Source organism: Pristiophorus japonicus, chromosome 3 (genome assembly GCF_044704955.1).
Source record: "Pristiophorus japonicus isolate sPriJap1 chromosome 3, sPriJap1.hap1, whole genome shotgun sequence".
Classification (NCBI taxonomy): domain Eukaryota; kingdom Metazoa; phylum Chordata; class Chondrichthyes; family Pristiophoridae; genus Pristiophorus; species Pristiophorus japonicus.
Window position 1 is genome coordinate 91,329,314 of NC_091979.1, and position 23,473 is coordinate 91,352,786.

The following is a 23,473-nucleotide window of genomic DNA, read 5'->3' on the forward strand; positions in this document are numbered from 1 at the left end:
GTGACCATAATATGATGGAATTCTGCATTAGGATGGAGAATGAAACAGTTAATTCAGAGACCATGGTCCAGAACTTAAAGAAGGGTAACTTTGAAGGTATGAGGCATTTTTGGCTAGGATTGATTGGCGAATGATACTTAAGGGGTTGACTGTGGATGGGCAATGGCAGACATTTAGAGGCCGCATGGATGAACTACAACAATTGTACATTCCTGTCTGTCGTAAAAATAAAAAAGGGAAGGTGGCTCAACCGTGGCTATCAAGGGAAATCAGGGATAGTATTAAAGCCAAGGAAGTGGCATACAAATTGGCCAGAAATAGCAGTGAAGCCGGAGACTGGGAGAAATTTAGAACTCAGCAGAGGAGGACAAAGGTTTTGATTAGGGCAGGGAAAATGGAGTACGAGAAGAAGCTTGCAGGGAACATTAAGACGGATTGCAAAAGTTTCTATAGATATGTAAAGAGAAAAAGGTCAGTAAAGACAAACGTAGGTCGCCTGCAGTCAGAATCAGGGGAAGTGATAACGGGGAACAAAGAAATGGCGGACCAATTGAACTAGTACTTTGGTTCGGTATTCACTAAGGAGGACACTAACAACCTTCCGGATATAAGAAGGGTCAGAGGGTCTAGTAAGGAGGAGGAACTGAGGGAAATCCTTATTAGTCGGGAAATTGTGTTGGGGAAATTAATGGGATTGAAGGCCGATAAATCCCCAGGGCCTGATGGACTGCATCCCAGGGTACTTAAGGAGGTGGCCTTGGAAATAGCGGATGCATTGACAGTCATTTTCCAATATTCCATTGACTCTGGATCAATTCCTATCGAGTGGCGGGTAGCCAATGTAACCCCACTTTTTAAAAAAGGAGGGAGAGAGAAAACAGGGAATTATCGACCGGTCAGCCTGACATCAGTAGTGGGTAAGGTGACGGAATCAATTATTCATAGCAGCGCATTTGGAAAGAGGTAATATGATAGGTCCAAGTCAGCATGGATTTGTGAAAGGGAAATCATGCTTGACAAATCTTCTAGAATTTTTTGAGGATGTTTCCAGTAGAGTGGACAAGGAAGAACCAGTTGATGTGGTATATTTGGACTTTCAGAAGGCTTTCGACAAGGTCCCACACAAGAGATTAATGTGCAAAGTTAAAGCACATGGGATTGGGGGTAGTGTGCTGACATGGATTGAGAACTGGTTGTCAGACAGGAAGCAAAGAGTAGGAGTAAATGGGTACTTTTCAGAATGGCAGGCAGTGACTAGTGGGGTACCGCAAGGTTCTGTGCTAGGGCCCCAGCCGTTTACACTGTACATTAATGATTTAGACGAGGGGATTAAATGTAGTATCTCCAAATTTGCGGACGACACTAAGTTAGGTGGCAGTGTGAGCTGCGAGGAGGATGCTATGAGGCTGCAGAGCGACTTGGATAGGTTAGGTGAGTGGGCAAATGCATGGCAGATGAAGTATAATGTGGATAAATATGAGGTTATCCACTTTGGTGGTAAAAACAGAGAGACAGACTATTATCTGAATGGTGACAGATTAGGAAAAGGGGAGGTGCAACGAGACCTGGGTGTCATGGTACATCAGTCATTGAAGGTTGGCATGCAGGTACAGCAGGCGGTTAAGAAAGCAAATGGCATGTTGGCCTTCATAGCGAGGGGATTTGAGTACATGGGCAGGGAGGTGATGCTACAGTTGTCGAGGGCATTGGTGAGGCCACACCTGGAGTCTTGTGTACAGTTTTGGTCTCCTAACCTAAGGAAGGACATTATTGCTATTGAGGGAGTGCAGCGAAGGTTCACCAGACTAATTCCCGGGATGGCGGGACTGACCTATCAAGAAAGACAGGATCAACTGGAGTTCAGAAGAATGAGAGGGGACCTCATAGAAACATTGAAAATTCTGATGGGTTTAGACAGGTTAGATGCAGGAAGAATGTTCCCAATGTTGGGGAAGTCCAGAACCAGGGGTCACAATCTAAGGATAAGGGGAAAGCCATTTAAGACCGAGATGAGGAGGAACTTCTTCACCCAGAGAGTGGTGAACCTGTGGAATTCTCTACCACAGAAAGTTGTTGAGGCAAATTCACTAAATATATTCAAAAAGGAGTTAGATGTAGTCCTTACTACTAAGGGGATCAAGGGGTATGGTGAGAAAGCAGGAATGGGGTACTGAAGTTGCATGTTCAGCCATTAACTCATTGAATGGCAGTGCAGGCTAGAAGGGCCGAATGGCCTACTCCTGCACCTATTTTCTCTGTTTCTATGTTTCTATGTTTCTCACATCCCACTTCCCCTCATCCCACAATCTCTTCTGATATACAAGCTACGCATGGTTTAAGCCTGCGTCTCTTGCTTTCCAGCCCTCTCCACATCACAACCCTCATTTCAGATACCCAAGAACTGTAGCCTGCCCAGCCAGTGGTTCCCAAGAAGAGGGAGAGGAGAGTGAGGAAGAAACACTGTCATTTGATTTGACACTCCCAGCCATTCAAGGTCATCCTGCAAGACCATCTGCTGTGTCTCCCACTGAAAGTCAACAGCTTTCCACCAGCCATGCTGCAGCCACTGAGGTACAACTGCTGACATCAGTAGGTTTGGCAAATTCACAAACAAGACGGCCATTTAGTGAATGCAGAAGGGTAGTTAGTTGATTTCTTGATGTAATATTGGATGCATATATGGATAAAGTTGGATTGGAAAATATGCTTTGTGGTGGCCTTTATTCTAGCATTGTGGCCAAGAGGACGTTGTGATGGTCAGTAACAGAGGGAAGGTAAGGTGTGGGATAGAGAAACATAGAAACAAAGAAACATAGAAAATAGGTGCAGGAGCAGGCCATTCGGCCCTTCGAGCCTGTACCACCATTCGATAAGATCATGGCTGATCATTCCCTCAGTACCCCTTTCCTGCTTTCTCTCCATACCCCTTTATCCCCTTAGCCATAAGGGCCATATCTAACTCCCTCTTGAATATATTCAATGAACTGGCATCAACAACTCTCTGCGGCAGGGAATTCCACAGGTTAACAATTCTCTGAGTGAAGAAGTTTCTCCTCATCTCAGTCCTAAATGGCCTACCCCTTATCCTAAGACTATGTCCCCTGGTTCTGGACTTCCCCAACATCAGGAACAATCTACCCACATCGAACCTGTCCTGTCCCGTCAGAATGTTGTATGTTTCTATGAGATCCCCTCTCATCCTTCTAAACTCCAAGATATAAAGGCCCAGTTGATCCAGTCTCTCCTCATATGTCAGTCCCGCCATCCCGGGAATCAGTCTGGTGAACCTTCGCTGCACTCCCTCAATAGCAAGAATGTCCTTCCTCAGATTAGGAGACCAAAACTGAACACAATATTCCAGGTGAGGCCTCACCAAGGCCCTGTACAACTGCAGTAAGACCTCCCCGCTCCTATACTCAAATCACCTAGCTATGAAGGCCAACATACCATTTGACTTCTTCAGCGCCTGCTGTACCTCTATGCCAACTTTCAATGACTGATGAACCATGACACCCAGGTCCCGTTGCACCTCCCCTTTTCCTAATCTGCCACCATTCAGATAATATTCTGTCTTCGCGTTTTTGCCCCCAAAGTGGATAACCTCACATTTATCCACATTATACTACATCTGCCATGCATTTGCCCACTCACCTAACCTGTCTAAGTCACCCTGCAGCCTCTTAGCGTCCCCCTCACAGCTTACACCGCCACCCAGTTTAGTGTCATCTGCAAACTTGGAGATATTATACTCAATTCCTTCATCCAAATCATTGATGTATATTGTAAAGAGCTGGGGTCCCAGCACTGAGCCCTGCGGCACTCTGCTAGTCACTGCCTCCCATTTTGAAAAGGACCCGTTTATCCCGACTCTCTGCTTCCTGTCTGCAAACCAGTTCTCTATCCATGGCAGTATATTACCCCCAATACCATGTGCTTTGATTTTGCATACCAATCTCTTGTGTGAGATCTTGTCAAAAGCCTTTGAAAGTCCAAATACACCACATCCACTGGTTCTCCCAAGTTCACTCGACTAGTTACATCCTCAAAAAATTCCAGAAGATTTGTCAAGCATGATTTCCCCTTCATAAATCCATGCTGACTTGGACCGATCCTGTCACTGCTTTCCAAATGCGCTGCTATTTCATCCTTAATAATTGATTCCAACATTTTCTCCACCACTGATGTCAGGCTTACCAGTCTATAATTACCCGCTTTCTCTCTCCCTCCCTTTTAAAAAAATGGTGTTACATTAGCTACCCTCCAGTCCATAGGAACTGATCCCGAGTTGATAGACTGTTGGAAAATTATCACCAATGCATCCACTATTTCTAGGGCCACTTCCTTAAGTACTCTGGGATGCAGTCTGTCAGGCCCCGGGGATTTATCGGCCTTCAATCCCATCAATTTCCCTGACACAATTTCCCACCTAATAAGGATATCCTTCAGTTCTTCCTTCTCACTAGACCCTCGGTCCCCTACTATTTCCGGAAGGTTATTTGTGTCTTCCTTCGTGAAGACAGAACCAAAGTATTTGTTCAATTGGTTTGCCAATTCTTTGTTCCCCATTATAAATTCACCTGAATCTGACTGCAAGAGACCGACGTTTGTCTTCACTAATCTTTTTCTCTTCACATATCTATAGAAGTTTTGCAGTCAATTTTTATTTTCCCTTTGTCCTCCTCTGCTGAATTCTAAATTTCTCCCAGTCCTCCTGTTTGCTGCTTTTTCTGGCCAATTTATATGCCTCTTCCTTGGATTTAATACTATCCTTAATTTTCCTTGTTAGCCACGGTTGAGCCACCTTCCCCGTTTTATTTGTACTCCAGACAGTGATGTACAATTGCTGAAGTTCATCCATGTGATCTTTAAATATTTGCCATTGCCTATCCACCGTCAATCCTTTAAGTATCATTTGCCAGTCTATTCTCGCCAATTCACGTCTCATACCATTGAAGTTACCTTTCTTTTTCAGGACCCTAGTCTCTGAATTAACTGTGTCACTCTCCATCCTAATAAAGAATTCTACCATATTATGGTCACTCTTCCCCAAGCGGTCTTGCACAACAAGATTGCTAATTAGTCCTTTCTCATTACACATCACACACTCTAGGATGGCCAGCTCCCTGGTTGGTTCCTCGACATATTGGTCTAGAAAACCATCCCCAATACCCTCCAGGAAATCCTCCTCCATCGCATTGCTACCAGTTTGGTTAGCCCAATCAACATATAGATTAAAGTCACCCATAATAACTGTTGTACCTTTATTGCATGCATCCCTAATTTCTTGTTTGATGCTGTCCCTAACCTCACTATTACTGTTTGGTGGTCTGTACACAGCTCCCACCAGCGTTTTCTGCCCCTTGATATTCCGCAGCTCCACCCATACCGATTCCACATCATCCAAGCTAATATCCTTTCTGACTATTGCATTAATTTCCTCTTTAACCAGCAATACCAACCCGCCTCCTTTTGCTTTCTGTCCAGCCTTCCTAAATGTTGAATACCCCTGGATGATGAGTTCCCAGCCTTGGTCACCCTGGAGCCATGTCTCCGTGATGCCAATTACATCATATCAGTTAACTGCTATCTGCCCAGTTAACTTGTCCACCTTATTCTGAATACTCCTCGCATTGAGGCACAGAGCCTTCAGGCTTGTCATTCTAATTTTGCTGTCATGTGGCCCTTTTTGCTTTTTGCCTTAGGTTTCTCTGCCCTCCACTTTTACTTTTCTTCTTTCTATCTTTTGCTTCTGCCCCCATTATATTCCCTCTGTCACCCTGCATAGGTTCCCATCCCCTTGCCATATTAGTTTATCTCCTCCCCAAGGAAGTGGCATACAAATTGGCCAGAAATAGCAGTGAACCCGGGGACTGGGAGAAATTTAGAACTCAGCAGACGAGGACAAAGGGTTTGATTAGGGCAGGGAAAATAGAGTATGAGAGGAAGCTTGCAAGGAACATTAAGACGGATTGCAAAAGCTTCTATAGATATGTAAAGAGAAAAAGGTTAGTAAAGACAAACGTAGGTCCCCTGCAGTCAGAATCAGGGGAAGTCATAACGGGGAACAAAGAAATGGCAGACCAATTGAAGAAGTACTTTGGTTCGGTATTCACTAAGGAGAAACCAAACAACCTTCCGGATATAAAAGGGGTCAGAGGGTCTAGTAAGAAGGAGGAACTGAGGGAAATCCATATTAGTCGGGAAATTGAGTTGTGGAAATTGATGGGATTGAAGGCCGATAAATCCCCAGGGCCTGATGGTCTGCATCCCAGAATACTTAAGGAGGTGGCCTTAAGCATTTTCCAACATTCCATAGACTCTGGATCAGTTCCTATGGAGTGGAGGGTAGCCAATGTAAACCCACTTTTTAAAAAAGGAGGGAGAGAGAAAACAGGGAATTACAGACCAGTTAGCCTAACATCTGTAGTGGGTAAAATGATGGAATCAATTATTAAGGATCTCATAGCAGCGCATTTGGAAAGAGGTGACATGATGGGTCCAAGTCAGCATGGATTTGTGAAAGGGAAATCATGCTTGACAAATCTTCTGGAATTTTTTGAGGATGTTTCCAGTAGAGTGGACAAGGGAGAACCAGTTGATGTGGCATATTTGGACTTTCAGAAGGCTTTCGACAAGGTCCCACACAAGAGATTAATGTGCAAAGTTAAAGCACATGGGATTGGGGGTAGTGTGCTGACATGGATTGAGAACTGGTTGTCAGACAGGAAGCAAAGAGTAGGAGTAAATGGGTACTTTTCAGAATGGCAGGCAGTGACTAGTGGGGTAGTGCAAGGTTCTGTGCTGGGGCCCCAGCTGTTTACATTGTACATTAATGATTTAGACGAGGGGATTAAATGTAGTATCTCCAAATTTGTGGGTGACATTAAGCTGGGTGGCAGTGTGAGCTGCGAGGAGGATGCTATGAGGCTGTAGAGTGACTTGGATATGTTAGGTGAGTGGGCAAATGCATGGCAGATGAAGTATAATGTGGATAAATATGAGGTTATCCACTTTGGTGGTAAAAACAGAGAGACAGACTATTATCTGAATGGTGACAGATTTGGAAAAGGGGAGGTGCAACGAGACCTGGGTGTCATGGTACATCAGTCATTGAAGGTTGGCATACAGGTACAGCAGGCGGTTAAGAAAGCAAATGGCATGTTGGCCTTCATAGCAAAGGGATTTGAGTACAGGGGAAGGGAGTTGTTACTACAGTTGTACAGGGTCTTGGTGAGGCCACACCTGGAGTATTGTGTACAGTTTTGGTCTCCTAACTTGAGGAAGGACATTCTTGCTATTAAGGGAGTGCAGCGAAGGTTCACCAGACTGATTCCCGGGATGGCGGGACTGACCTATCAAGAAAGACTGGATCAACTGGGTTTGTATTCACTGGAGTTCAGAAGAATGAGAGGGGATCTCATAGAAACTTTTGAAATTCTGACGGGTTTAGACAGGTTAGATGCAGGAAGAATGTTCCCAATGTTGGGGAAGTCCAGAACCAGGGGTCACAGTCTAAGGATAAGGGGTAGGCCATTTAGGACCGAGATGAGGAGAAACTTCTTCATCCAGAGAGTGATGAACCTGTGGAATTCTCTACCACAGAAAGTTGTTGAGGCCAATTCACTAAATTTATTCAAAAAGGAGTTAGATGTAGTCCTTACAACTAGGGGGATCAAGGGGTATGGCGAGAAAGCACAAATGGGGTACTGAAGTTGCATGTTCAGCCATTAACTCATTGAATGGCAGTGCAGGCTAGAAGGGCCGAATGGCCTACTCCTGCACCTATTTTCTATGTTTCTAACACCATGAGCAAATACTTCCCCTTGGACAAATGTAGAAAGGTGAATTAGGGTTGTGGTCACTGGTGGATAATTCCATTCCGGAAGCCATCTTCTTCTGCAACTTCCTCTTCAGCTTCTTCCCTCTGCGAGCAGCTTTTCCATTTTCTGATTCATCTCCATGGGCCTACCCAGGACTGTGAGCAAGTGGTCTTCTCAGAGGAAAAATACTGAGGATGCTGGAAATCTGAAATAAAAGCAGAAAATGCTGGAAATACTCAGCAGGTCAGGCAGCATCTCAATCTGAAACATATCGTCTGTTTCATCTCCACAGATGCTGCCTGACCATCTGATTAGTATTTTTGCATTTTCTGCCTTCTCAGAGGTCGACCTTTATCCAAAGTCTTGCAAGCATCCAGCAGCACACCCTGCACACTTTAACAACGTTTTTAATGTATTGCACCAAACCGCCACTACAATAAAATATTTTAAAAAGTCCTGAAGTTGAAATCCAAACTTTCCTGAAAAATGTGTGTGTCCCGTTAAGAAGTGCTAAAAGAACATAACATAAGAACATAAGAATTAGGAACAGGAGTAGGCCATCTAGCCCCTCGAGCCTGCTCCGCCATTCAAAAAGATCTTGGCTGATCTGGCTGTGGACTCAGCTCCACTTACCCGCCTGCTCCCCATAACCCTTAATTCCCTTATTGGTTAAAAATCTATCTATCTGTGAATTTGAATACATTCAATGAGCTAGCCTCAACTGCTTTCTTGGGCAGAGAATTCCACAAATTCACAACCCTCTGGAGGAAGAAATTCCTTCTCAACTCGGTTTTAAATTGGCTCCCCCGTATTTTAAGGCTGTGCCCCCTAGTTCTAGTCTCCTCGACCAGTGGAAACAACCTCTCTGCCTCGATCTTGTCTATCCCTTTCATATTTTTAAATGTTTCTATAAGATCACCACTCATCCTTCTGAACTCCAATGAGTAAAGATCCAGTCCACTCAATCTATCATCATAACGTAACCCCCTCATCTCCGGAATCAGCCTAGTGAATCGTCTCTGTACCCCCTCCAAGGCTAGTATATCCTTCCTTAAGTAAGGTGACCAAAACTGCATGCAGTACTCCAGGTGCGGCCTCACCAATACCCTATACAGTTGCAGCAGGACCTCCCTGCTTTTGTACTCCATCCCTCTCGCAATGAAGGCCAACATTCCATTCGCCTTCCTGATTACCTGCTGCACCTGCAAACTAACTTTTTGGAATTCATGCACAAGGACGAGGTTGACGGGACTGGCTCTGCAAGGGCCGGGCGTGGAGGTCGACCTCTCGGCTTACGCCGATGACTTGCTCCTCGCGGTAGAGGATCCCGCTGACCTCCGGAGGATGCGTGAGTGCCAGGAGATTTACTCGGCCGCGTCCTCCGCCAGGATCAACTGGGAGAAATGTTCCGGACTCCTGGTGGGTCAGTGGCGGGTGGACTCCCTGCCGGAGGAGCTCAGGCCTTTTGCCTGGAGCACGACCCATCTCCTCTATCTGGGAGTCTACCTTAGCCCCGACGAGGGAGCCTGGCCGGCGAACTGGGAGGAGCTGGAGGCCAAAGTCGCCGCTCGCCTAGGGCGCTGGACAGGACTGCTCCGAGTGCTGTCCTACAGGGGTCGAGCGCTAGTCATAAACCAGCTGGTGGCCGCAATGCTGTGGTACCGGCTGGTCACTTTGACCCCTCCCCCTGCGTTTGTCGCCAAGATACAGAAGAAGCTGGTGGACTTCTTCTGGAACAACAGGAAGCACTGGGTCTCTGCCGCGGTCTTGAGTCTCCCGCTTGAGGAGGGCGGTCAGTCGTTGGTGTGCGTCAGCGCCCAGCTCGCGACTTTCCGTCTTCAGACCCTGCAGAGATACCTTTACGTCGAGCCCCCTCCTAGGTGGTGTGCTCTGGCGAGGTATTTCTTCCGCCAGCAGCGCGACCTCAATTATGACACGCAGCTCCTGTTTGTGAACTTGGGGGGGTGCCAGGACCGCCCTCCGGGAGCTGCCTGTCTTTTACAGGGAACTCATCAGGGTCTGGAACAAAGTCTCCACCAAGCGCAGCTCTCCGCCGGCTGGAGTGGCGGCCGTCCTGCAGGAACCGCTGCTCGGGAATCCGTACCTCCACGGCCGAGGTTTTATGTGGCGGTCGGAAGAGAGGGCTGTGGCTGGTGAGGTGACCAGGGTCAGGGACCTGCTCGATGGCGGAGGAGCGGGCTGGATGGCGCCAGACACGCTGGCGCGGTGCCTAAACTCTGCCAACGTCCGCCACGCGGCCGATGCCATCGAGTCGCTAAAAACAGCTCTGGGCCCTGACTCCGTTAGGTGCATCGAGGAGGCTCAAGCACGTGGGGAGATCCCGTCCGAACTGACCCCCGTCCGGACGGAATTCCTCATCGGCGCCAAACCCCGGAACCTCCCTCGGGGGCCGGCGCCTCACAACTTGAGCCGCCTCGGGGAAATCCCCTCCGTGCCTTTCAGTTCCGCGCGGAGGGGTTTCCTGTACGGGCTGCTCCTGCACACCCTCAACTTTGCCATCCTCGCCGGCCGTCCGGACACGCCATGGCGTACCATCTTGCCGTCCGGAGGAGGCGGGAGTCCCCGATGGAGGGCACTCTACGCAGGGGTCCTCCCACTATTCATCGGGGACTTGGCCTGGAGGGTGTGCACGGAGCAGTGCCGTGCAACAAATTTTTAAGCCGGTTCACGGACTCCCAGGCCGCCTGCAATTTCTGCGGTCTGGAAGAGTCCGTGTTCCATGTTTTTATGGAATGCACAAGGTTGCAGCCCCTGTTTTATTATTTGAAGGGGCTGCTCCTGAAATTCTGGCTGCACTTCAGTCCCACTCTCCTGATCTTTGGGCACCCTGTGCGGAGGGGAGCGGGTAAGTCCGAAGGCCTCCTCGTAGGACTGCTCCTGGGCACGGCCAAGGGTGCCATCAGCCGGTCCAGGCAGCGGGCGGTCGAGGGGGTCGTTCAACCTGACTGCCTGCCTCTCTTCCGCTCTTACATCCGGTCCAGGGTGTCCTTGGAGATGGAGCACGCGGTGTCCACCGGTACGCTCGCGGCCTTCCGCGAGAGGTGGGCACCGGAGGGACTGGAGTGCATCATCACGCCCGGCAACCAAATTTTAATTTGATTTTACGTTTTTAAGTTTAATTTGTTTTAATTGCCGGTGCTTTTAGTGTCCCCCTTCCCTTTTATAGGGGGCACTGGGGAAAATTGTGATTTTAGTGCCCAAAAAAAAAACAAAAAAAAAGAAAAACACAAAAAAAAAGGGGGAAAAAAAAAAGGGCCTTGTAAATGTCTGGAGTGTCACCCAGGTCGGGTGGCACCGTTTAATGATTTATGTTTTTGCAGGTGAACTCCAAAAAGAGTTTCATGCACAAGGACTCCCAGGTTCCTCTGCACCGCAGCATGTTGTAATTTTTCCCCATTCAAATAATATTCCCTTTTACTTTTTTTTTTCCAAGGTGGATGACTTCACATTTTCCGACATTGTATTCCATCTGCCAAACCTTAGCCCATTCGCTTAACCTATCTAAATCTCTTTGCAGCCTCTCTGTGTCCTCTACACAACCTGCTTTCCCACTAATCTTTGTGTCATCTGCAAATTTTGTTACACTACACTCTGTCTCCTCTTCCAGGTCATCTATGTATATTGTAAACAGTTGTGGTCCCAGCACCGATCCCTGTGGCACACTACTAACCACCGATTTCCAACCCGAAAAGGACCCATTTATCCCGACTCTCTGCTTTCTGTTCGCAAGCCAATTCTCGATCCATGCTAATATGGCCACAAAGTTGCTGGAAGTGCGAGTCGATAAGCATCTCTGCAGGGCTGCTACACGCATGTTCTTCCATGCGTAGTTAGGACAGGCATGCAGTGAGATCAGTTTAGCATTTGTGTCACCACTCCAGCGTTGCACGACGATTAACATCACGATCTGCTCATTTAAATTTGAGACTCCAGCACTTTTGGTGTTCGACAGCATCAATGTGCTGCAAACACTGACAAGCATTGCACAGAGGTGCAGGGTTGCACCCAGGCTCTCCCATGACTTCATCCGTATGCTTATGGAAAAAATTACAGCATGCAGGGAGATTCTCTTCCCTTCCAATAGGTGGAAGAGACCTCCCCAGGAGATCAACACAGCCTGGTTGCACATTGCACAGGAGGGCACAAGCAGGGATATGGTCTGGAGGACCTGGGTGCAAACGTTTCAATGATCTCAGCAGATCATGAAATGTTCGTACAAAGCCCACTCAACCTGATCCTGCTGTGCCACTCATCACATCCCCATCACTCTCCCTTCCCTACCTTACTCTTGCATATCCTTACTCACACCAACTTACCTTGCACATCCACCATCCCTCTCTATCTACATTATCACATCCCCATCTCACTGGCCATCCCTCACTTGCCCTTATCCTAGTGCAATCATACCAACTAACAACACATAAGGGCAGGCACATGTTCATGTAAAGTTTCTGTTAATGTGCTGTCAAACATTGAAACCTTTATTTTCAGCACTTTGCTTTCTTGGACAGAATTGTGTGCACCTTTGTGAGCTGCAGTGAATGGTGAGACAGTACCCGCTGCAATGGTGGTGAGTGAAAAAGGAATGGTTTGGGCATTGTAAGGAAGCTTTATGGTATTGGTGTGGGGTGGACCCAACTTGGCACATTATGTGGCAGCCAGGGTGTACAGCATCAAGTGAAGAAAATCTGGACATCATCATCATCATAGGCAGTCCCTCGGAATCGAGGAAGACTTGCTTCCACTCTTAGCATGAGTTCTTAGGTGGCTGTACAGTCCAATACGAGAACCACAGTCTCTGTCACAGGTCGGACAGATAGTCGTTGAGGGAAAGGGTGGGCAGGGAGTCTGGTTTGCCGCAGTCGCATTCCGCTGCCTGCGCTTGATTTCTGCATGCTATCGGTGACGATACTCAAGGAGCTCAGCGCCCTCCCGAATGTACTTCCTCCACTTAGGGCAGTCTATGGCCAAGGACTCCCAAGTGTCAGTGGGGATGTCGCACTTTATCAGGGAGGCTTTGAGGGTGTCCTTGTAATGTTTCCTCTGCCCGCCTTTGGCTCGTTTGCCGTGGACGAGTTCCGAGTAGAGCACTTGCTTTGGGAGTCTCGTGTCTGACATGCAAACTATGTGGCCTGCCTAGCGGAGCTGATCAAGTGTGGTCAGTGCTTCAATGCTGGGGATGTTGGCCTGGTCGAGGACGCTAATGTTTGTGCGTCTGTCCTCCCAGGGGATTTGCAGGATCTTGCGGAAACATCGCTGGTGGTATTTCTCCAGCGACTTGAGGTGTCTACTGTACATGGTCCACGTCTCTGAACCATACAGGAGGGCGGGTATTACTACGGCCTTGTAGACCATGAGCTTGGTGACAGTTTTGAGGGACTGATCTTCAAACACTCTTTTCCTCAGGCGGCCGAAGACTGCACTGGCGCACTGGAGGTGGTGTTGGATCTCATCATTAATGCCTGCTCTTGTTGATAAGAGGCTCCCGGGATAGGAGAAGTGGTCCACGTTGTCCAGGGCCACGCCGTGGATCTTGATGTTTGGGGGGCAGTGCTGTGCAGCAAGGACAGGCTGGTGGAGGACTTTTGTCTTACTAATGTTTAGCATAAGGCCCATGCTTTCATATGCCTTGGTAAATACGTCAACTATATCCTGGAGTTCAACCTCTGTGTATGCACAGACACGGGCATCATCTGCATACTGTAGCTCGCTGACAGAGGTTGCAGTGGTCTTGGACCTGGCCTGGAGACGGCAAAGGTTGAACAGCTTCCCACAGGTTCTGTAGTTTAGCTCCACTTCAGCGGGGAACTTATCAACTGTGAGGTGGAGCATGGCAGCGAGGAAGATTGAGAAGAAAGTTGAGGCGATGACGCAGCCCTGCTTGACCCTGTCCAGACATGAATTGGGCCTGTGATGGATCCATTGCTAGGGATCATGGCTTGCATGTCATCGTGGAGCAGGCGGAGTAAGGTGTCGTACTTTTGGGGGCATCCGAAATGGAGGAGGATGCTCCATAGACCCCCACGGTTGACTGTGTCAAAGGCCTTTGTAAGGTCGATGAAGGCCATGTATAAGGGCTGGCGCTGTTCCCTCATTTTTCCTGCAGCTGTCGCGCTGCAAAGATCATGTCCGTTGTGCCCCAGAGGGGACAAAATCCGCACTGCGACTCCGGAAGAAGCTCCTCGGCCACGGGGAGAAGACGGTTGAGGAGGACTCTAGCGACGACTTTCCCAGTGGTTGATAGCAGGGAGATTCCTCTGTAGTTGCCGCAGTCGGACTTGTCCCCTTTTTTAAAGATGCTCACGATCACTGCATCTCTAAGATCTCCCGGCATGCTCTCCTCCCTCCAGATGAGAGAGATGAGGTCGTGTATTCGCGCCAGTAGTGCCTCACCGCCATACTTCAGTGCCTCAGCAGGAATTCCATCCGCTCCCGTAGCCTTGTTTTTTAGCTGTCTTATGGCCTTTTCTACCTCATGCAGTGTTGGGGTCTCACTGAGGTCGTGGCGGGTAGCATGCTGCGGGATGGAGTCGAGAACACTCGAGTCAAAGGCAGAGTCTCGGTTAAGGAGATCTTCGAAGGGTTCCTTCCAGCGGGCCCTGACTGCCTCGGTGTCCTTGATGAGTGTTTCCCTGTTCTTGGCCAGGAGTGGGGTGGCGCCTTGGGAGTTTGGTCCGTATGTGGCCTTGACTGCGGTGAAGAATCCTCGCACATCATGGCTGTATGCCCTGTGCTTTCTCCATCCACCACCAGTTCTTTAGGTCTCGGGTTTTTTGTTGGACCTTAGCCTTTAGCCTTTAATCTGGACATGGTGAGGCCATGTCTGGTCTCCCAGGCAGCAAGGTGGTCATGTGCTGATGCCCTCTGATCTATGCAGCATCAGGTGATTGCGGAGAAGGTTGGTGTTGTTGTTGGTGCTGCTGGTGTGGGACTGATCGTGGTGAGATTCTAAGGACCAAGGTAAGGACCTTTATTAATAGTGCTACCCCACCTTTTTTTCCTTTCTGTCTGTCCTTCCGAATTGTCAAATACCCCTGAATATTTAATTCCCAGCTTTGGTCTCCTTGCAACCACGTCTTTGTAATGGCTATCAGATCATACCCAGTTATATCTATTTGTGCCACCAACTCATCTATTTTGTTACGAAAGCTGCATACATTCAGATAAAGAGCTTTTAAATTTGTTTTTTTTTACCATTTTTTTCCTGCTTTGACTCCACTTTCTGATTCACCTTTATGTTTATACATTCTGTCCCTTCCTTGCATGCTCTGGTTTTCATTTCCCCCAGTGCTACCCTGCCCTATTGCCTTCTCCTTTTTAAATTTTCATTCACCTGAAGGCTCACAACAACCCCCCCCCACCCCCACCCAATAATTAGTTTAAAGTCCTCTCTACAGCCCTAGTTATTTGATTCACCAGGACCCGAGTCCCAGCATGATCTAAGTGGAGCCCATCCCAACGGAATAGCTCCCTCTTACTCCAGTACTGGTGCCAGTGTCCCACGAACCAAAACCCATTTCTCCCACACCAGTCTTTGAGCCACGTGTTTAGCTCTCTGATCTTATTTACCCGATGCAAATTTGCTCGTGGCTCAGGTAGTAATCCAGAAATTATTACCTTTGTGGTTCTGCTTTTTAATTTTTAAAATTTTTTAATTTGACCATAACATGGTTGAATTTCAAATTCAATTGGAGGGTGAGAAAGTTGGATCTCAAACCAGTCTCCTAAGCTTAAATAAAGGAGACTACAAAGGTATGAAGGCAGAGTTGGACTGGAAAAATAGATTAAAGTATGGGACGGTTGATGAGCAGTGGCAGATATTTAAGGAGATATTTCATAACTCGCAACAAAAATATATCCCAATGAGCAGGAAGGACTGAGAAGAGATAACCATCCATAGCTAACTAAGGAAATAAGGGATGGTATCACATTGAAAATAAGGGCATACAATGTGGCCAAGACTAGTGGGACTCCAGAGGATTGGGAAACTTCTAAAAGCCAGCAAAGAATGACTAAAAAAAAATAAAGAGAGGGAAGATAGATTATGAAAGTAAACTAGCATGAAATATAAAAACAGATAGTAAGCATTTCTACAGGTACATATAAAGGGAAAGAGTGGCTAAAGTAAATGTTGGTCCCCTAGAGGATGAGACTGGGAAATTAATAATGGGGAACAGAGAAATGGCAGAGACGTTGAACAAATATTTTGTATCGGTCTTCATGGTAAAAGATATTAAGCACATCTCAATAGTGGATAATCAAGGGGCTATAGGGAGGGAGGAACTTAATACAATTATTATCACTAAAGAAGTAGTACCCAGTAAAAGGCGGACAAGTCCCCTCGATCTAATGGCTTACATCCTAGGTTCTTAAAAGAAGTGGCTGCGCAGATAGTGGATGCATTGATTGTAATCTACCAAAATTCCCTGGATTCTGGGGAGACCCCAACGAATTGAAAAACCTCAAATGTAATGCTCCTATTTAAAAAAGGAGGCAGACAAAAAGCAGGAAACGATAGACCATTGAGCCTAACATCTGTCATTGGGAAAATGCTGGAGTCCATTATTAAGGAAGCAGTAGCAGGACATTTGGAAAAGCATAATTCAATCAAGCAAAGTCAGCATGGTTTTATGAAAGGGAAATCATGTTTGACAAATTTGCTGCAGTTCTTTGAGAATGTAACGAGCAGGGTGGATAAGGGGGACCCAGTGGATGTGGTGTATTTGGATTTCCAGAAGGCATTCGATAAGGTGCCACATAAAAGGTTACTGCACAAAATAAAAGTTCTCGGGGTTGGGGGTAATGCATGGATTGAGGATTGGCTAATGAACAGAAAATAGAGAGTCGGGTAAATGGGTAATTTTCCAGTTGGCAAATAGTAACTAGTGGGGTGCCGCAGGGATCAGTGCTGGGGCCTCAACTATTTACAATCTATATTAATGACTTTGATGAAGGGACAGAGTGCAATGTAGCCAAGTTTGCTGATGATACAAAGATGGACGGGAAAGCAAATTGTGAGGAGGACACATAAAAATTTGCAAAGGGATATAGACAGGCTAAGTGAGTGAGCAAAAATTTGGCAGATGGAGTATAATGTGGGAAAATGTGAAGTTATCCACTTTGGCATAAAAAATAGAAAAGCAAATTATAATTTAAATGGAGAAAAATTGCAAAGTGCTGCAGTGCAGAGGGACCTGGGGGTTCTTGTGCACGAAACACAAAAAGTTAGTATGCAGCTACAGCAGGAAGGCAAATGGAATGTTGGCCTTCATTGCAAGGGGGATGGAGTATAAAAGCAGAGAAGTTCTGCTACAACTGAACAGGATATTGGTGAGGCCACACCTAGAGTTCTGCGTACAGTTTTTGTCTCCGTATTTAAGGAGGGATATACTTTCATTGGTGGCTGTTCAGAGAAGGTTCGCTCGGTTGATTCTGGAGATGAGGGGGTTGATTTATGAAGATAGATTGGGCTATACTCATTGGAGTTCAGAAGAATGAGAGGTGATCTTATCGAAACATAAGATGAGGAGAGTGCTCGACAAGGTGGATGCAGAGAGCATATTTCCACTCATAGGGGAAACTGAAACTAGTGGACATAGTCTCAGAATAAGGGGCCACCCATTTAAAACTGAGATGAGGAATTTCTTCTCTCAGGGTTGTAAATCTATGGAATTCTCTGCCCCAGAGAGCTGTGGAGGCAGAGATAAACAGATTTTTGAGCGATAAGGGAATAAAAGGTTATGGGGAACGGGCAGGGAAGTGGAGCTGAGTCCAAGATCAGATCAGCCATGATCTTATTAAATGGTGGAGTGGGCTCGAGGGGCCAAATGGCCTGCTACTCCTCCTATTTCTTATGTTCTTTTGTTCTTAAGGTAAGAGAGTATAAAGAGCACCCATGCTGATGGAATAGATGGCAGGTGAAGTAGAGATGACAAAAGTGATCTGTCAATGGTGAGAGAGGTAATGAGGTGAAACTAGATGGAGACTTATGTAAAGACTTGCAGCATAGTGAATCTGTTGTGGAAATGCAGGGAGGAAGAGTTTGTGGCTGAGTGAAGATATCGCTAAGGTGGGAGGTTTCACTGTACATTTGAAGCTGTTAACTCAACAGCTGATTCAATGGGCACTGAACTCTTGCCTTAGCTTGACACACTTGTTCCAAGACCAGCGTGGACTCCATGGCCAATCTGCCAAATGCAAAAGATGAGCTTAAAATCATTCTTAGGTGGCTGCGCAATCCCTGCTGGCAAGGGATGCACCCTCTTAGAAACATAGAAAATAGGTGCAGGAGTAGGCCATTCGGCCCTTCGAGCCTGCACCACCATTCAATAAGATCATGGCTCATCATTCACCTCAGTACCCCTTTCCTACTTTCTCTCCATACCCCTTGATCCCTTTAGCCGTAAGGGCCACATCTAACTCCCTCTTGAATATATCTAACAAACTGGCATCAACAACTCTCTGCGGTAGAGAATTCCACAGGTCTAACAACTCTCTAAGTGAAGAAGTTTCTCCTCATCTCGGTCCCATGATGGAAAAGTTGTGAAGCATGCAGTACACCACCATAAAATGGTAACCTGCTCAGCCGACTACTGGAGGGCTCCTACCGAGCGGTCAAAGCAGCGTAAGTGTAGCTTCAGAACCCCGATGGTGTGCTTGATGATGTTCCTGTTGGAGACATGACTCTCTTTATATGAGTGCTGAGCATGAGTGTTGGGGTTGTGGAGGAGAGTCATGAACCAAGTGCTGAGTGGGTAGCCCCTGTCGCTGAGCAGCCACCCTCGCGCTTGCTGTGGTGGCTGAAAGATTGCTGGCACAACGGACTAGCGAAGGATGAAGGCATCATGGCTGCTGCCGGAATAGCGGGCATTGACATTGAGGATTCGACGTGCGTGGTTGCACACTAACTGCATATTAAATGAGTGGTAGCCTTTGCGGTTACAGAAGATCTCAGGATTGTTATACGATGCACGCAAAGCCACATGGGTGCAATCGATGGCGTCCTGCACCATGGGGAAGCCTGCTATCTTAGCAAAGCCACTCTCGTCCTGCATCTATCTGCTGAAAGAGAAACCAACATCGTCCCTTCTCTTGATGTAGAACACCTCAGTGACCTCCCGGATGCAGCGATGGATGGCGAGCTATGAGATGTTAGCTATGTCTCCTGCTGTAGACTGGAAAGATCCACTGGCCAAGAAATTGAGTACAACGGTGACCTTGCCTGCTATGGGTAGAGCCGTGGTCGTCCTGCTCTGAGGATACAGGTCTGATTGCAGGAGGTGACAGAGTTCTGTGACCACCTCCTTGGTGAATCGTAGCCTCTTAAGACACAGCTCCTCACTTAATTGGAGCTAGAAGTAGTGTTGTCCGAAGACCCTACGTGGGTAAGGCTTCCTGTTGAGAGCCCTCGTGGCCCTCCTCCTGCTCCCTCTGCCCACATGTTCCTGTCTTCCTCGCTGCCTCCGCTCCCTCTGCCATAAATCCTGGAAGGCGAGGTCAATTGCCAGTACACGTCCCATGACTGTGAGCAAGTGTTGTGAGCAGAAGCCTTTAACAATAATGAGGGAGTTCTTCACTTGCAACAGCACTTCCTGTTACCAAAGAACCTTGAAATAAGTAAAGAAAGCTATTGGAGTTGCAGGGAGTGGCGCAGAGCCACTCAAACTGCAGAACCATGTCAGGTGCAACTGATTGCTGATGTTTCCTTTAAATATCGCTGCTGGAGCATCCTTCCTGTTGTCGGACTCCTGCTTTGCTCTGTCTTTGATTTAACACGCCGGTAACTTCAATGGTGACAGCCAATATTGCAAATCGAGTGACAAGTGAGCATTGTGCATTCACTAACGTCACGATTTCAGTCATTTAAATTCCTCCAACGATCGCGTTTACGAGCAGCGCTACTGGCACTTCCAAAATGGCGCCCGCTGCAGGATCTGCCACCAGCTAGCGGAAGTGCGCCGGCCGCCGCTTTCTCAAAATTGGAGGGGGTGCAACGAACGTTCACTAGACTGATTCCTGAGATGAAGGAGTTGTCTTATGAGGAGAGATTAGAAACATAGAAAATAGGTGCAGGAACAGGCCTTTCGGCCCTTCGAGCCTGCACCACCATTCAATAAGATCATGACCGATCATGCAACTTCAGTACCCCACTCCTGCCTCCCCTCCATACCCCCTGATCCCTTTAGCCATAAACGCCACATCTTACTCCCTTTTGAATATATCCAACGAACTGGACTCAACAACTTTCTGTGGTAGAGCATTCCATAAGTTCACAATTCTCTGGGTGAAAAAGTTTCTCCTCATCTTGGTCCTATATGGCTTACCCTTTATCCTTAGACTGCGACCCCTGGTTCTGGACTTCCCCAACATTGGGAACATTCTTCCTGCATCTAACCTGTCCAATCGAGTAGACTAAGCCTATATTCTCTACAGTTTAGAAGATGAGAGGCAATCTCATTAAATGTATAAAATTCTTAAGGGGTTTGACAGGGTAGATGCTGGGAGATTGCTTCTCCTGGTTGGGGAGTGTAGAACTGGGGGGGGTCACAGTCTCAGAATAAGGGGTCGGCCATTTAGGACTGAGATGAGGAGAAATTTCTTCATTGAAAGGATCATCAATGTTTGGAATTCTTATACCCCAGAGGGCTCACTCAAAAGGGTTTTTGGATACTAAGGGAATTAGGGGATATGGAGATAGGTAGAAGATCAGCCATGATCTTATTGAATGGTGGAGCAAGCTTGAAGGGTCGAATGACCTATTCCTGCTCCTATTTCTTATGTTCTATGAAATGCAACTAGTTAAATTAGAATAGTGTAGGATGTCGGATTTATCAATAACATAATCCAGAACAAACCCCATGGAACTTCACAAGTCACTGGTTCCCAGCCAAATCTATTTGCATTTATCAGCACCGTCCTTTGCCAAACCACTTTCAATACAGTCACCTCATTTATTGTTAATTCCATGAGCCTTCGTCTTCCTTACATCCTTATAGACCCTACATATGGAAGTTCATCGTATCTTTTGAAAATTCAAGTATATGATATCTGTTGGATAATCTACTGAATATGTTTTTAATATAAAAGCTATCTTATACAAAAATGCTATCTAACCTGAACTGTATATATCACAAAACTATGAGTGAATATTATGGTTTTCTTACCTAGATTGACGATGCGGTGCCTTTGGATTATTTGTCTGAAATGCGGCCAGCAACAGTGGTGTTTGTGAATCTGCAGTTTGTGGACAATGCAACCATGTTTCATCAATGCCAATGCATACAGGCTACATGTCTTGGAATTAACAATGAATTCAGAAATTATCAGGGAAGAATAAATAAGGTTTTTATGTTTGACAAAGTAAGTAAAGTAACCAGCAGGTGGCAGTACTATCTATGGTATGCACTTGCAAGTTTCCTTTAAAATACTTTTTGTCAATAATCTGAAATGGTCAATTGATAGCAAGGCTTGGTTTCGAGTTATTTACTTGAAAATTCATTGCCAGAGGAAGTGTAGTGGAAAGAGCACTGGTGACAATCTGCTTCTGACTCCGATGGCATATCTGAGGTCAAGGGAAGTTTAATTCATTTACATAACTGTGGCGGATGCCCATGCAATATTATTGCATCTTGACCACTGGAAATTTGGGCTTGTGTTGTTTATGTCAAATTGTGAGGAAAAAAAGAGATAAGGAAATATTATTAAGAATTGTTAATATGAATGAAAATAATATATCCAATTGGTGACCAGTTTCCAATTGCAAATAAATGCTATAACTTAATAAAAAATGATCATAAAAACGCATAGGCCGAGAAATTCGGGAACACCCATTTCTGGTCATTCATTGGGCAGAGGACAAGAACCCTGCATCAGACAGTGAAGTCTGAGGCTCCTGATATATTGGGCCTCGGGCCTCATTGTCACAGTGCGCAACGACCAGCCAGCGCAGGTCGGAGTAAGTGCAAAGAAAAGTCAAGTCCTGTGAGGTCTGAATCCCTGGGCTCCGTAGCTGCTGGAACTCACGATCTGGCCTTTTGGTCAGAAAGCTGTAGACCTTCCCTCTGCCATAAGGTCAGCAATTGGGCTGTTTGCTGATAATTCCAGAGTGTTCAGCTCCATTCACAACTCCTTTGCAAATGAAGCAGCCCATGTCAGCCTACAAAGGGAACTGGATAACACGCAGGCTTGGGTTGCCAAATGGTAGGTAACAATCGTGCTACATAATTACCAGGTAATGACATTCTCAAGCAAGAGAAATCTCAGCCATCTCTTCTTGACCTTCAGTAGCACAATCATCACCAAGACTTCACCATCAACATCTTGGGGATCACTCTTGACCATAAGCTGCAGTGGACCAGTTATATCAACATCACGGCTACAAGAGCAGGGTAGAAGATGGGGACTCTGTGATGAGTGGCTCATCTCCTGACACCTCAAATATTCTCCACCTTCGACAAGGCTTGTCAGAAGTCTGATTGAATGTTGCATTAAATTGGCATCCTCTTACGTCTTTGCAGGGGACCTCAGAGCTTTTACTGCCACTTTCTAGAACCAACCACCAGATACCCCCCCAGAAAACAATGGTAATTACAGGCAAGCGAAGACAACCTTCTGGGGATCTTGGTCTTGCCACTGCCGCCATTTAGATGTGGCAAGTGAGGAAGGAAAAGGTTAGCAGCAGTCCCAATTTCGGGCATGATCACTGAGCCAAATCCTGGCTACCATATACTTTTGCAAAGAAGTGCCAGGATAAAACACATTTTCACCAAACATTGCAATGGTTAATAGAATTTGCATTCATTGATAGCTTAGATGTTTCAAAATTATCATGACCTAGGGCTCCAGTGAATAAATTTGGCATCCTAGTTGCTATCTATCCAATTTTCCTGGACCATGAAATAATTATTTCAAGGAATCATGATAGAGGGAATTAGCATGCATGACTCTTCCCATGGTCACAGATCCGTTGTACATTCATAGAATGGAATTCCTTTCTGTTATTGGCCTTTTTCCAAGGTGAAACAAGGCTTTGATCAGCCCCATAATGCAACTGTGTACTTCAGGTTGTGAGATTGTTATAGAAAAAAGATTTTCCCCTAGGGCAACGGCACCTGTAGCATGATGTTAGAACTAAATATGTAACTGTAGTATTAAATGCGTGTGTAAAATGTATAAAGGTGGCTGCTCGTGGTCGAGCAAAGCCCCAAGGGAAGTCAGCCAGCAGAAAAGAGACTGCATTCTTAGTTACTGATAACAGCTGTGTTCTCACGCAGAAACACACTACAGCTGTCGCTGCAGCTGCTGCATGGATTTCTGTAGTGTTGGCTGCTGCTTTGGACCTCTGCTGATTATCTACCGCAGTGGCCCACTTTTCCAGGTCGTCATAGTTACTAAATACCAGCAGCCCTATTTTCAGTATAGTTTGGTGTGCGGGGCTTAACCCATCTTTATACAGCTGTATAAAGGCCAGGTGCTGCCTATCTACGTTTGGTACTCCACTATGTGCTAAAAAGGCTTCAAATTTCTTAGTTCCGTATTCCTGTACTCCTTCGCCTACCTTTTGAGTTACACCTACTATCGAATTCCAATTCACGGGGACCTGTCCTAAAGCTGTTGTAACTTCTATTTTAAAT

The 23,473-nt window shown here is 46.5% G+C and overlaps 1 protein-coding gene across 1 annotated transcript in view; it reads left to right on the plus strand.

Moving 5' to 3' along the window:
• The window catches only part of LOC139254114 (adenylate cyclase type 10-like), a 238,749-nt gene that overhangs the window by 30,796 nt on the left and 184,480 nt on the right, over window positions 1-23,473 (plus strand). The window contains exon 8 of the mRNA XM_070873646.1: window positions 21,009-21,200. Coding sequence (XP_070729747.1) covers window positions 21,009-21,200 — 192 coding nt within the window. The remainder of the gene's footprint in view (window positions 1-21,008; window positions 21,201-23,473) is intronic.